General features: G+C 37.6%; 3 protein-coding genes and 1 long non-coding RNA gene across 4 annotated transcripts; all 4 read left to right on the top strand.

Moving 5' to 3' along the window:
• The first annotated feature begins 8,135 nt into the window (after nt 1-8,135).
• On the top strand, nt 8,136-8,822 carry LOC145800813 (PKS-NRPS hybrid synthetase cheA-like). Its single transcript, XM_082890558.1, has one exon. It carries the CDS (start codon nt 8,136-8,138, stop codon nt 8,820-8,822), a length of 687 nt encoding a protein of 228 aa, XP_082746684.1.
• Nucleotides 8,823-8,831: 9 nt separating this feature from the next.
• Nucleotides 8,832-9,658, top strand: LOC145800812 (uncharacterized). The gene is made up of 2 exons (XM_082890557.1): nt 8,832-9,208; nt 9,289-9,658. Exons 1-2 carry the CDS (start codon nt 8,832-8,834, stop codon nt 9,656-9,658), a joined length of 747 nt encoding a protein of 248 aa, XP_082746683.1.
• A 108-nt stretch (nt 9,659-9,766) lies between these two features.
• Nucleotides 9,767-10,769, top strand: LOC114298949 (uncharacterized). The gene is made up of 2 exons (XM_082890556.1): nt 9,767-10,507; nt 10,593-10,769. Exons 1-2 carry the CDS (start codon nt 9,767-9,769, stop codon nt 10,767-10,769), a joined length of 918 nt encoding a protein of 305 aa, XP_082746682.1.
• A 3,416-nt stretch (nt 10,770-14,185) lies between these two features.
• Nucleotides 14,186-14,518, top strand: LOC145801398 (uncharacterized). Its single transcript, XR_014342811.1, has 2 exons — nt 14,186-14,371; nt 14,414-14,518. It is a non-coding gene; the product is annotated as an uncharacterized LOC145801398 (long non-coding RNA).
• Nucleotides 14,519-14,742: the final 224 nt, after the last annotated feature.

The raw sequence follows: 14,742 nt of genomic DNA, 5'->3' as shown, positions 1-14,742 counted from the left end.
GACTCATCACAGTTATCCAAGGTTAACCAAAAGTCTTCAGGAATATGAAGTGGATCTAGATACTGATTCCCGAATCAACAAATGTAGCATCGAAGCAATCAATTTCTAACACAATACACGTGTCCTCAATTCATTCAACAGTTTACGGTTTACAATTCAATCCACATTCAATCCCCTGTTTTATCGAGTCTTTCCATATTATCTGATAATCGTCAAAAGCATAAGGCAATGCATATACAAATCCCCATGATGTCAAGGACAATATCAAAGGAGTCAATCACATATTAAGCGCAATTTACACATCCCCAGAGCCCCAATTACAGAATATAATGGCACTGAGAAGTTATTCACACAGAGCGTTTTTCAAAGCTCCTTTGATGCTAATAACATCCACATAATACCAAAGGATGACATCCCGGAAAAAACAAAGGAATCATCTCGAAATCAAAACACACCTGTGCACGACCGTTGGTGGCCGACTCGAGATCGATTAAACAAACCCACCCGTACAAAACCGTCGGTGGCAAAAGAGATATCTCAACAAAGGTGCTACATAGGCTTAACGTCCCCTAGCATGAAAGGACGCCCCAAGAATGTCATCAAAACAAACATAATACCACTCACCATAACCTGATTTCCCAAAATCCGATAACACTGAAGCAACTACTTTCCCATACAAGACATATTCTGATCAGTCAAGGATAAATGTTCAGTACTGCTTATAGTCAAATCAATCTGCCGCCATCGGTTCCCATAGCGTCAAACAAACAAGAATGCGACAATACACAAGCATTGTTCCATAAAACTCCCAATCACTGGATTTGCTCAATCCCATTCACTTGTAACACGTATGCCTCCAACAACTATAGGTCGGTTCTTCATAGTGTTCATGATTAGATCGATTTGTTGATAGCCCACAAAGGTCTTTCAAATAAGTCAAATACTCCAAACGGATTCAAGTTTTGGGTCGATTAGTTTTTCCGCCAAGAATAATCTGGCCATTTATTTATACACGATTCTTAATCCCTTTTTTACAAAATCAGATTAGATAGAGGGTTTTATCGATCAATCCAAGCAAAGGTCTTGCTAAATTAAGTCAAACGAAGGTCCCATCAAATTATATCCAATGAGGGTTCTACCAGGCCAAATCAGGCAAAGGTTTTATCGAATCAAATCAGATAGAAATTTTCTCAAATAGAGTACATTTGGTTCTGTAAGGCATACTTCGTTTGCTTAGGTACATGGTTGATAGTTTCACAACTGTTCTAAGTTCATCAGTCCTCATATCGGAGTCATTCATCACATCCGTTCATATCAAAGTATTTCAAATCATGCACAATATGGCATTGCCCACATAAGTTCAGGTGTAGTTGCATATGTATGTGGTTGTTCATATCAAGAGGTATGTATCATAATCAATATAGCAGTTCTCAAATAAGTCTTAGATGCAAGCACATGGTACACAGTAACACATTAAAGAAAGTTCCTTGGTTGCACATCAGATAGGGTCTGTTACGCAAAAGTTCCAAATTAGTCACAAACCACAGGTTTACGAGTTAAGCCCAATATAGTCACATAGCCCAGTCAATTTTCTGCCAATCAAAATACATGGTCTCACAATTATAGAGTTCATCATTTGGGGTGCTCAACTCAGTCACACAATCACAGAGTCATAATTCCAGTGGTTTATTCATTTGAAGGCAATAATATAACAAATCACCCTAAGCATAGGTTTAGATGTACATGTGCATGTACAGAGTCAATCAATATCCCCATACGTATTTCACAATTTTCCCAAATGGAGCATATACCTTCAATGAATACGGTCTCGATCTTGTGGGTCTAACCAATCTAGACACACATGTAGCAGATATGAAAGAATGTGCCGACCCGAATCAAATAATATCCCAAGCAAGGATGTACGCATGTACCAATTCAGAATCAATCAACACATAAGTATTCGTTTATAGAAAGTATAAATACCTGGAATAATGGTCACAATATTCTGAGCGCTTTTTGGGATGAGTGTGATTACTCTATCCTGGTTAGCAATTCCTATCATTGGTACGAATCTAGCTGAGGCAGAAGATTTATCCACATTTTGTTCAGTTCGGGGACAGTTCCTTACCATATGGTCCATTTTACCACACCTATAACAAGCTCCAGAAATTCGATAACAAACTCCTTAGAGTTTCTTACCACATTCATTACATGTCGGTGCTGTATTCCTTGCAGAGTTTGAAGTGTGCGATGATCCCGTATTTTGCTTTTTAAATGACCTCTTCTTTGAGAAAAAGCCTTGTCTCTTGCTTTTCCACTCAGAAGATCGGTTCATATTAGCTTTGGTCGTTAGTGTTCGGTCTAGCACCTCAACATATTTTGTGACTTCCAACACATTCACTTGGTGCCCTTGCACTGGTGGTGGCAAAGGTTCTTGCCGTAGCGGCAACTGATACTGCTGTCTTAAGATCTTTGCCATTTCTTGTACTGTTCTTTCCAGTCTATCAAGTCAGGCTGTGGAAGAGTCTGCTAACTCGTATGCCCTTACCTTATCCATGATCTACACAAATTCTTATTAAGCCATGCCAAATAAGGAATGCCCAATACAGAATTAAACACAAATACACATAGGTGCATTCGCACATAGACACGTCGTTATATTCTCATTTTACGTATCATCCAGGCATAATTAATCACATACGTAACAGATGATTGCATAATTATCAGATATCGCATACTGAACGTTTACTCAGTATTTATATACTCAAATCATATTCCACATAAACACTCATTTCCAAATCGAATGCACATATGTAACTTTTCATGATTCCTATGTTCATGTATGTGCATTATAACAAAACAAACTTATTGTACACATTAGTGCAACAATTCATATCTTATATAATCGCATGTTCTCACCATCTGATTAAGCTTGCATTATACTTTATACAAAGATTCACAGGTATGTATATACTAAAGAGCATACGTATTCAAATAATTTGTAATGCAAGCGAATCACAAACTTATAACACATGATCGTTCACATTAAACATTTAAGCGTATTCTTGATGCTTTCAGATTCATACTTATCACATGAATGCATCCTAGATCTTTTCTAGACGCTTGTTGCTCTTTTGGACAAGTGTGTGAGTTATGAACTCGTGCTTTGATATCACTCTGTCATGACCCGAACCTGCCCCCGTGGTTTAAGGACATAACCGACCAGTAATCATGAGATTACCTACTACCTCGAACCAAACCAACGTATTTTAACAGAGTTAATGGGGGCCAAACGGAAGCAATTTAAAACTTTGTCCATAGAGCTGTGCTTACATGGCACATCATAACAAACCATATATATGTATATTAATAACTCACAACAAAATATGTACCACACGAGGTTCGGTACATACAGGATCATATAAGTCTAAGTCAACCCATGAAAACTATATACAAACATATGCAAAGTCCTCGCCAACATGACAAAAATAACATAGCATAGCAGAAAGGCGAAGACGAGTCTCGTGCGTGAGACACTAGGGCTGACTCTCCAAAACTCGGTTGTTCCACACAGACTTCACTGCGGCTGGGTCTGGACCTCTTTTGGCTCACCTACAAACACATGAATGAGCGTGAGCGATAGCCCAGTGAATAATATCAAATAAGAAGATACAAAAGCTATGTAGAACAACATACTCCGAACGGCCTTGGACCCCAATTCACATTTTTTATTTAACATTTATATACACAATTTAAGTCAAGTGACTGTGGTTTCAAACATACTGGCCTTTGGCCCATTTATTTATTCGTATCAAACTAGCCTTTGGCCCATTCATTTATTCATGTCGAAACGGCCTCTGGCCCATTCATTCATTCGTGTCAAAACGACCTCTGGCCCATTCATTCATTCTTGTCAAAACGGCCTTTGGCCCATTCATTCATGTCAAAACGGCCTCTGGCCCATTCATTCATTCTTGTCAAAACGGCCTTTGGCCCATCCATTCATGTCAAAACGGCCTTTGGTCCATCCATTCTTTCTTGTCAAAACAGCCTCGGGCCCATTCATTCTTATCAGACATTTGTCCACAATTCAAACTAGCAAATCATAAGGCATAAGGCTTATAAGAAAATAAGTAATTGGACAAATGACAAGCTTCCAAATATCGATATTACTCACATTGATCGGCTGGTTGATTTGCCCTGGAGTTTGACCCTACACATCACATAACACATATGGGTCACAACCGATTCAATCCGTTATTTAATTCACATATTCCTCTTTAAGGTTCATTCTTATCTTCTTATCTCATTTACAAAGTTTAGCGCATGCCTAAGAGTACTTAGAAGTGAAAGGGAACGGAAAACGAAACATAGAATGCACTTTCAAAATTTCAGAAAATAGGGTCCCCGCTCAAGCGTGGACTTCCCCGCTCGAGCGGACCCAATAGGTCTGAAAAAGTCCTGGTTACATCAATTCTACGCTCGAGCGCGAACTCGGACGCTCGAGCGGAAGGTTATCCTGCATAGCTCCCCGCTCGAGCATGAACTCTCTCGCTCGAGCGGATGCCATGTCTGCAGAAAGTTCTGGGAGCACGTATTCCCCGCTCGAGCGAAGATTGCCACGCTCGAGCGGACATCATAAATTCTGGGAAAACCCAGAATTGTTCTTGAGCACAATTTCGACCTTCCAAGGTTCAAAACCCAAAAATTTGGTTCCAAAGCATGCAAACACATTATATAACATGAGTATATAAGCAAGGTGAGGTCAATTGCTCAAAATCATGGCCCAATTCTTCCAAATTAATCAACATTTCTATGTAAACTCAAGGTTCATGCATTCAAACTTTACATAGGCTTCATATCTTCCATAAATCAACATGCATGTCCATTTTTTACCTCATTTCCATTTCAAATAGCACCAATGACGCTCATAAACATGAAAATTAACAAAACCATGCTTGCATGTATGCTCCAATGCTCAATTCTTCACGATTCACATATTACATGCTAGATTATGTAATTTCATAGCAATTCTCTACATGCATGCATACATGGACTTCAAATTCATCAAATACAACACAATTCCATTTCTTGATCACCAACCAACTTGAATTCACAAAATCACAACATTAAACTCATGAATTAAGGGTTGATTACTCACCTAGGAGCTTTAATCTTCCAAACTTATGCTTAATTCTTGAGTTACACTCCAAAATCTTCAAGCTTCTTGAGAAATCTTCAATCTCCTACACTTTCCCTCTCTAATTCGGTTCTCTCACTCCCTAAGGAGCCCAAAATCAGTCAAATGAAATAAAAGAGAGATATTGAATGTATAGTGCCCTTAAGGTAAGTCCCACTAATCAAAAATATCAATATTAAATAATTGGGTACTTAATTAATCGTTCTGAATTTAATTATTCTGATCCGAATCAATTTCCAATTAAATTTCACCGTAGGCTCTAAAAATTACGTTAATCACAATGGCGTAGTCAATTTCGGGTTTCGTGACCGATAGGGCCTTCAATTTAATTCCCAAAGCAGATAATCAAACAAATATTCCTACGGTGAACAGATAGAAATTCAAAACCACATATTTTCACATAAATGGTACACATAAACATATCAAACACATAATCATATTCATAATAGGGACCAATTAGCATAATACGGAACAGGGTTATCACATGCACCTTTTGGAAATTACATTTCCCTTCATGAGGTTTAAAGTTTCATTACAGATTACTCCTTCAATTAGTTGACTGTTAAGTCAACTAACAGTTTTTGCTAATGTCAGCAATTTAATTTTTTTAAATACCAATTTTACCCTCACTAAGTAAATTACATTGACAGCTCTCATATTTTAGAAATTACAATCCCCTCCCCAAGGTTTAAAGTAGCATTTTGCCCCATCGGTTAGTATTAGTTGAAAAAAAAATTAATTCAAAAAAAAATTAATTGGAAAAAAATTATTTGAAAAAAAAATTGTTAGTCAAATTTTTAAATTTCTATTTAAAAATCAATGCAAACTTATTTTTTAAATTTACGTTTTTTCCTCAAATTTACAAACTGAGACAACCATTTACAAACCAAAAAATTATCAAACAAGTTTGTATGACAGTTTTTAAAATTTTTGTAAATATAAATTGAAAACTGAAAAATGAAATAATTATCAAACAGGCCTCAGATAGTAAAAATGTCGTAAAATTAACAAATAATTAAATAAGTTACCAACGTAAGAAATAACTTATTAAAAGATTTTTAGGCTATATATAGTTTGATTTTTAGAATTTTTTTTTAAATTAAAAATTAATTTGGTTAAGAAATAAAATATAAAAAATAATTATCATTTTTATATAACTTTTATCTTTCGAGTGGTTAGAAATAATTTTTTACAAATTAAATATATTTCTTTATATTTATTTTTATTAAATTAGTTTTTTTAAATATCAGAGGAGGATCTGTATTAAATTGAATCCTCAGGAGGTGTCAATGTAATTTACCCTTTAAAGTATATGTAAAGGTTAAACATGTCATTTTAACTTAAAAGTTAATACCGTCAAATAATTACACTGACAAGGGGGTCAGTGTAATTTTTCCAAATGTGAGAAGAGGAACCGTAATAAAAATAACCTCAGGGGGTGTTAGTGTAATTTACCCTAAATATTTTGGTGCAATTATTTTTTATGTGCCAAACTTGCACCAAAAAATTTAAAAAATCATGTACAATTACTTTGTGATTGTCCCACTGAAATATTATTTCTTCTAACATAAATTTCCTCAATTTTTATATTTTAATAGATGGTGTCTACATATTGAAATGAATAAAAGTAAATATATATTTGAGTAGATAAGAGATGATAACATTTTTTTTTTCATTCGTACAATTAAAGAATTATTGATGAAAAATAACTTAAATGTTATGTAAATTAAAATCTTAAAAATTGTCAATGTAATTATATAAAAAATATAACAATTTTTTTTTTTTTAAACATTACACTTATACTTTATTTAGTCTAACTGAGAGGTTCAGTAGAAAGAGTTGAGAAATAAAATTGAAAGAAGTGCAGTAGAAAATGATGTCATTTAATCTCGCAGCAGACGTGCAGCAGCATCCCTAATGGGAGCTTCTATATACACACACCTAATCCCCTCAATACACACACTTAATGATATTTAATTTTATTACAATTTTATCCCTAAGTGAAATTACTATTTTAGACACCATTGTTAATTGAAAACATCTCAATGCACACCTCAGAGTTCACATCTGTTGCATCGTGTGTGTAGCTTGTGGATGCTCATTCATAGCTTCTTCCATCAATTTCTGTATATGATGTTCATTGAGGTAGAAGTGAAACCAAAGGGCTTTGGCATTTCCAAGTTCATCAACCTTCGTCATTCGTAGGGAAAACATCATTGTTATGGAGGATTTGCCTTCTGAAAATCAACAAATAAGTGTTCATGTGAAGCAGAGCGAAGGAAATGTGAGTTAAAATTTTTTTTTTCCCAGTGTCGTTCGGATAACCAGAGCTGAATTGTGTTATTTGGTTCGGAAATCTACTACCGAAATAATTATGTATTTTCGGAAGTTGATGTCCGAACAAAGTAATAAATTTCGGAAGTTGTTGTCCGAACAACATATTTAAATTCGGAAGTTGTTATCCGAACAAAGGTAACTTTTACAACATTCAACTTCCGAAATTTTAAAAAAAAATCGGACAACTACTTCCGAATGAAGTAATTTTTTTTTTCCATTTTATATTCCAAATTTGCAAACTGCATACCAAATTTACAGTTTCAAATTGCAAATTAATCTTTATAATGCCATTAAAAATTTGTAATGTTATACAAAACATGCAGGAATATGTGTCAACTCAAGGAAGTTAGGTTTGCGCGGATTTTGTGTTAGATTACACCACTCAATTCACAACTGAACAGATTTAGTCTACGAAATTATAACGATTATGTTTCGAATTGCTCACCAAATGTAAATGTTTGATAATATTTATTTAACTTTGTAGGTATTCAAAAGTAAGGATGAATTGCTCAACTGGGTACGTGAAGTTGGAAAGAGAAATGGTTTGGTCATTGTAATCAAAATATCAGACTATGGTGGAGGGAAAAAAAGACCCAGGATGTATTTTTCTTGTGACAGGAGTGGCCAATATAGAGCAACAAAGAAGTTAAAACATGATGGCAACAATACAGCAAGAATAACCGGTACGAAGAAGTGTGGTTGTCCTTTTGATATGAGGGCTCACAGGTTTACCACACATGATGAATGGACATTGACCATAGTATGCGGATTGCATAATCATCCACCTGCGGAGCACCTCGAGGGACATTCTTATGCGGGGAGGCTATCAAAGGATGAGAAAGCATTGTTAATGGATATGTCAAAGAGCATGGTTAGGCCAAAAGAAATCCTAGTAACCTTGAAACAGCGAGATGCCTTCAATGTAAGCACACTTAAAACCATTTACATTGTACGCCATCGAAACAGGGTGGTACAGAGAGCTGGAAGATCACAGATGCAACACTTATTGGGTGAATTGGCCAAGTATAATTACATTGAGCGCCATCGGTCTGAAGAGTCCACGATGACTGTGACAGACTTGTTTTGGGCACATCCTATCAGTTTGGACTTATTTCGGTCTTTCCCACGTATATTAATTATGGATTGCACATATAAAACCAACAGATATCGGCTTCCTCTTCTTGAAATTGTAGGAGTGACATCAACTGAAATGACATTCTCTATAGCTTTTGCATACTTACAGTATGAGAGGGTCGATACCTATACGTGGGTGTTAGCTACATAGCGTGATGTCATGGATGGGTTTGTTGTGCCAACAGTTATTGTTACTGACAGAGAGCTAGCCTTGATGAATGCCACACAAAAGATATTCCCGAGTGCCAGACATTTATTATGTCGTTGGCATATCAGTAAGAATGTGTTGACCAAATGCAAGAAAATGTTTGAGACACAGCAAAAATGGGAGAAGTTCAACCATGAGTGGAACTCTGTAGTGTATTCATCTTCTGAAATTCAATACGAGGAGCGTCTTAAATCATTACTTAAGGAATTCAGTAGTTATCCTGATGCAGTCAAATACGTCATGGATACTTGGTTGGTTCCCTACAAGGACAAATTTGTGGCGGCATGGACAGACACGTGTATGCATTGTGGCAATGTTACAATGAACCGGTAAGACTACTTTTCTTCAATATGTTATTAATAAGTGCCATGTACTTGATTTTAACTTTGACTTACATTGAATTGAACAGGGCTGAGAGTGCACATGCAAAACTTAAAAGACAATTGGGTTCATGTCAAGTCTCATTTCAAGCATCATTTGAGAAAATATACAGTCTGCTTGAGTTGCAACACACTGATATTAAGGCTTCATTTGAGAAAAGTCTAACTATTGTGCAACATCAATTTAAACCTTCTCAATTCAGGGAGCTACAGGATAATGTGTCTATCTCTGCATTGGAGTATTTGCATGTCGAGAGTAAGAGAGCCAATTCCATTGGTATTGATGTTGAAGCTTGTGGATGCGTCCTTCGCCACACTCATGGTTTACCTTGCGCCCATGAGATTGCTGACTACATCAGACAAGATCGTCCTATACCACTTGCTACCATACACTCATAGTGGAGGCAACTTCATATCTCCATATGTAAGAAAGAAGAGGAAACGGAGGTGACTTGTCATGCAGAAGTAGAGTTGTTTGTGAACAAGTTTAATGAAAGTGATAGAACCATGCGGTTGGAGCTTTTGAAGAAGTTGAAAGAGATTGTCTATCCGGGAAGCACTTTTCTTGTTGAGCCGGAGGTGAAGCCCAAAACACGTCCTCGGGATCATAAGAAGATCAATGTTTCTACCCGTCGTGACCCGTGTGCATTTGAGTTAGTGCAATCTGGACATGATTCCTTCTCACCTAGGGACACTGAAATCACTACATTAGCTTCTACTCTGCAAACCAAGAAGAAGCGACCTGTTAAGGGGAAGGAGAAGGTGAATCCGAAAGGGAAGGCATACATTACTAGAACAGTGAAACCTGGTGCATATGTTGATGCTTTCCCTGCTGGGTTGAAACCATACATTAAGTTTGTCAAGGATGTAGCTGCAGATGGGAATTGTGGTTTCAGGGCTATAGCTGCTTCAATTGGTCATACAGAAGATGATTGGGCTCAAGTTAGGCGTGACCTATTGGGTGAGCTGCACACACACAAAGAGGAATACATTACACTTTATGGGTCCTATGAAAGGTTTGAAGAATTGACAAGCATATTGTCATACTTTGAAGATAGTCCTGGATACTCACATTGGATGACTATGCCAGACATGAGGCATCTTGTTGCATCATGCTACAATCTTGTGTTATACCACTTGTCTTTACAGCAATGTCTCACCTTTTTACCCCTTAGAACAGTGCCAGTACCTCAACTTGATAGCCGTGAGATTGCCATTGGGTTTGTCAACGGAAATCATTTCGTCCAGGTATAACAGAAACTTTTCAATTGGGTTTGTGCATGTACAAGAAGTTATGAGGTATGACCACTAAGTCAATTGGTATTTGGTGCAGGTTTTGTTGCAGCCAGGCCATCCAGTTCCTCCTATTGCCACTAATTGGAGAAAATACCGTCACCCTTGCGCTGTCGACTGGGATGATGCATATGTGCATCGCATTCAACATTTCAAGGACATTATTCATGATAATGTAGCTACTCGAGAGACTTTTGATGTTGTTGATGTCGCATGACACATGTATGCATTTGACAATGTTAGAATTATGGAAGAAATTAATGGATGTGTTTTTTATGTTGATGTGTTATGTTTTGCAATGTGGATTGAATGTTATCGACCATTGTTACCATTCCATTGTAATAAGAAAATATCATTTAGAAAATCAACGACCATTGTTACCATTCCGTTCTAATAATAAAATGTCATTACAATACCATTGTTGCCATTCCATTCTAATAAGAAAATATTAATCACTGTTACCATTACAACAATGTCATCTTACAAAAAACACCAAAAAATATTCATCAACTAACAAAATAACATGTAACAAAATAACATGTCACGAATCAGTTGTATGCCTACGCCTAGGCCTACGACTGTATGTCAATGTCGAAGATGGAAAGTGACCTCTAGCAGAACTAGGTCCAGCTTCGTCAATGTGCTGACCTTCAAGAACATGTGTCATACTCTCGATAGCCTGGTAAAGTTGATAAGGATGGCGAATCCCCTTTTGATAACCAGCGTCAATAATAGGATGTGAAATCTGCAGTGCAAGTGCAATACGCTGCATTTGAAAAGAATATCACATTTTAGGGAACATATCAGAAAAAAAAGTAAGTTACATATGCATAAGAGAGGATAATAGATTACATCCGCATGTTCGCTGAAATCCTGATGGTCATGGACACGCGGTTCATCAGTGTGCTCGACATATAGGTGCGTGATATTCTCATACCAATCCATATAACCCGGTACACATTCCCAAGGCTAACGAACTGGTGTGCTCCTCCGTTGCTCAGATAACACGTGGTTATCCCAAGCCTCCCAAATCCTATCCAAGTATCTGTACATGATTGTATATCGTGCAGATATGTTGCCTCGCGCACCACGACTGGGAGCTAGCGGTGCATCTGGGATGGTTTGAACCCTGCCAAACTGCCTCAAAACTCTATCTAGATGATAGGGTTCGACAACGTCTAAGCACTTTAAGCATCCATGGTAGAACGTAACCGGGTTACATGGATGTCGGTCTCTACAGCTGTGGTATGGATCCCAAATAACCTGTAAACGTAAAGTGTTTTTGCATTAAAGTACATAAAGGGTAAGATAAATGGAAGTGTTAAAATTATCGCAGGATAAGTAAACTTACATCAGTAGCTACTAAACTGTCAAGCTCGGCTCGAAAAGATTTCAAATGGTCAATGGAGGAACCCGCCTCTCTCCTAAATGCCTAATGGTACACGTGTGGCATGTCTTCATTGTAGCCCATGTTCTGATGAGGTCGGAATGCTCGGAAGTGCTCATAAATCCACGCCTCCAAAAGAGTCATATAACCACCTATCTGCTTAACCCCAGACCGGTTAGCAAACCCCAACTGTCTATATAAAAATGCTAATGCAGCAGCACCCCAGGCATAAGTATGTATGGATCCCAAATCCATCAACAAGCCGAGGTAAACAACGGGAACCCTGCCGCCACTCTTGTCATTGAAGAGTGTACATCCCAACAGAAACAACAAATAAGCTCTTGCAGCGCACTATATAGCCTCCTCGGGGTCTGAATCTGTGACACCAGCAAATTGACTTCGCAACTATTCAAGCCTGACTAAATTGCCACCAGCAGAAGAAACCTCTTCATGTGCTGCACGTTCAGTAATTCCCAAGCCATAAACGAGTAATGTAACTCCATGATGATCTGTCACATCTTGTATGCTGACTGATTTGCCTACAATGGGAAGGCCAAGAATAGTGGCAATATCATCCAGGGTCAAGGTCATCTCACCAACTGTCATGTGAAATGTGTTCGTCTCAGGTTGCCATCTCTCAACAAAACTGGAGATTAGAAGCTTGTTGACGAACCGATAAGTGCAACGAGCTAACTGTGACAGTCCAAATTGCTCAATAATGGCTTTGAATCTGGTGTTGTTCTCTACTAACCACCATGGCCATGCAAGGATCTTGAAAGAGTGATTATGACACTTTAGGGGCCCTCGTTCCTACAACACAAATGATATCTCATTACAAACTACCATACAACACACACACAAAAAAAAAATCATATACAAATGAATTTCAGTTTACTGAGGAATGTTTACCTCCCCGTGTCAAATAGCTGCAGCCACATGACTATTGAAACTCCGCAGTATTGACGGATCAGTCGGTCTACCTGGAAAAGCATGAGTAAGGTACTCTTCCTGGACAGGAGGAGAATCAGGTAAAGAGGTATCCTCCACAGCAATGTCAGGCATATCATAACCTTCAACTCGTCTTTGGCTTCGGGCCCCACTTTGACTGGCACTGGAAATATCATATTCTACCGAAACTGGATCACGACCTCGACCACGACCTTGACCTCGTCCTCGCCCACGCCCTCGTCCCCGTTCATGGTCTACATCCAATTCATGACGTTGTCTATTTGAAGCAGTAGGTGGGACACGTTGTTGATATTTAGAATCCATATTATCTGCAAAAAATACTAAGTGTGTGTAATGAGTGTGTGTGTAAATAAACAGAGTGTGTGTAAAATTAATGAGAGTGTTTTAAATTATAAGTGTGCGTGTAATGAGTGTGTGTGTAAAATTAATGAGAGTGTGTAATGAGTGTGTGTGTAAATAATAAGTGTTTTAAATTATAATGAGAGAGTGTGTGTAAAATTAATGAGAGTGTGTGTAATGAGTGTGTGTAAATAATAAGTGTTTTAAATTATAATAAGTGTTATAATTAAGTGTTTTAATTAACTGTTTTAATTAAGAAGGAAAAAAAAAAACTTGTTCGGAAGTTCACAACCGAAAATACCTATTCTGTTCGGAAGTTGTTGTCCGAAATTAAAGCTACTATGCGGAAGTTGAAAACTGAAAAAAAAAATTATTTTCGGCACTTCAAAGCCGAACCAAGTAAATATTTTCGGAACTATAGTGCCGAATAGAAGCAGAAAATTCGGAACTCTAATGCCGAATATTATTTTGTTTTCGAAACTAGATTGCCGAACAAAAACAAAAAATTCGAATAACCTGTTTCGAATGAGGAAACACGGCAATCACTTACAATGGTGGACGGAAAATGGTAAAAATTAACCCTACATTACAAATAAAATAGGAATGAGAAGATTCTAATCTGTGTAAACTAACCTAAAATGTGAAGATTTCAATGCTCTTCAATGCCCGTCAATGCCAATACTTCAATGACACAGATGGATGGATGAAGCTTTTGGGGAGGAACGGTGGAGAGTGTGAGAGATGGGTGTGTGTGTGTGAGAGGGGTTCTCAGATGGGTGTGTGTGTGAGAGGGGTGACAGACGGGTGTGTGTGTGAGAGGGGGCGTGTGTGTGTATGATTTACATTTGGGGGTATATGTGGAATGATAGGTGTGTGTAGTGAGTCAAATATATTAGGATTTATTTTTTTAGTGTGTGTATTGAGAAGGATTTGTGTAGAAATTTTAATGTATAAAGAGAAATAGAGAATTGTATAGATATTGATTGTATTATTGATTGATATAATGTTATATTTATTACAATGATTCATGATTCCTATATATAGAAGAGGGTGAGTGTGTAGTAGGTAAGGAGTAGGTGAAGTGGAGGTGGTAGTGGTGTAGTGGGTTAGGTTTAGTGGAGTAGGTGAGGTGGTAGTGGTGTAGTGGGTTAGGTTTAGTGGAGTAGGTTTAAGTGGGTGAAGTAGGTGATAGGTTTTAACAGCCCCCCGCAAACTCAAGGGGGATAGGAACTAGCCAACTTGAGTTTGGAGAGAGTAACAAAACAAGAAAATAGACGAATACATAAAAGAAAAGAGGATAGGAGACACTGTATGGTCGTGTCAGACCGATGGTGAAGACACTGTATGGTGGTGTCATAACGTTGTAGAGGACACTGGATGGTTGTGTCAGACCGATGTAGAAGACAGTTTATGGGGTCATGTCGGACCGTTGTAGCAGACAATGTTGTGACAGTTGTTGTGACAGTTTACGGAGTCTTGCTGGACCCTTGTAGAA

Source organism: Camellia sinensis, chromosome 10 (genome assembly GCF_055761805.1).
Source record: "Camellia sinensis isolate YWXY chromosome 10, ASM5576180v1, whole genome shotgun sequence".
Taxonomy (NCBI): Eukaryota; Viridiplantae; Streptophyta; class Magnoliopsida; order Ericales; family Theaceae; genus Camellia; species Camellia sinensis.
Note: the sequence above shows the minus strand (reverse complement) of the source record. Positions and strands in the feature narration are given on the sequence as shown.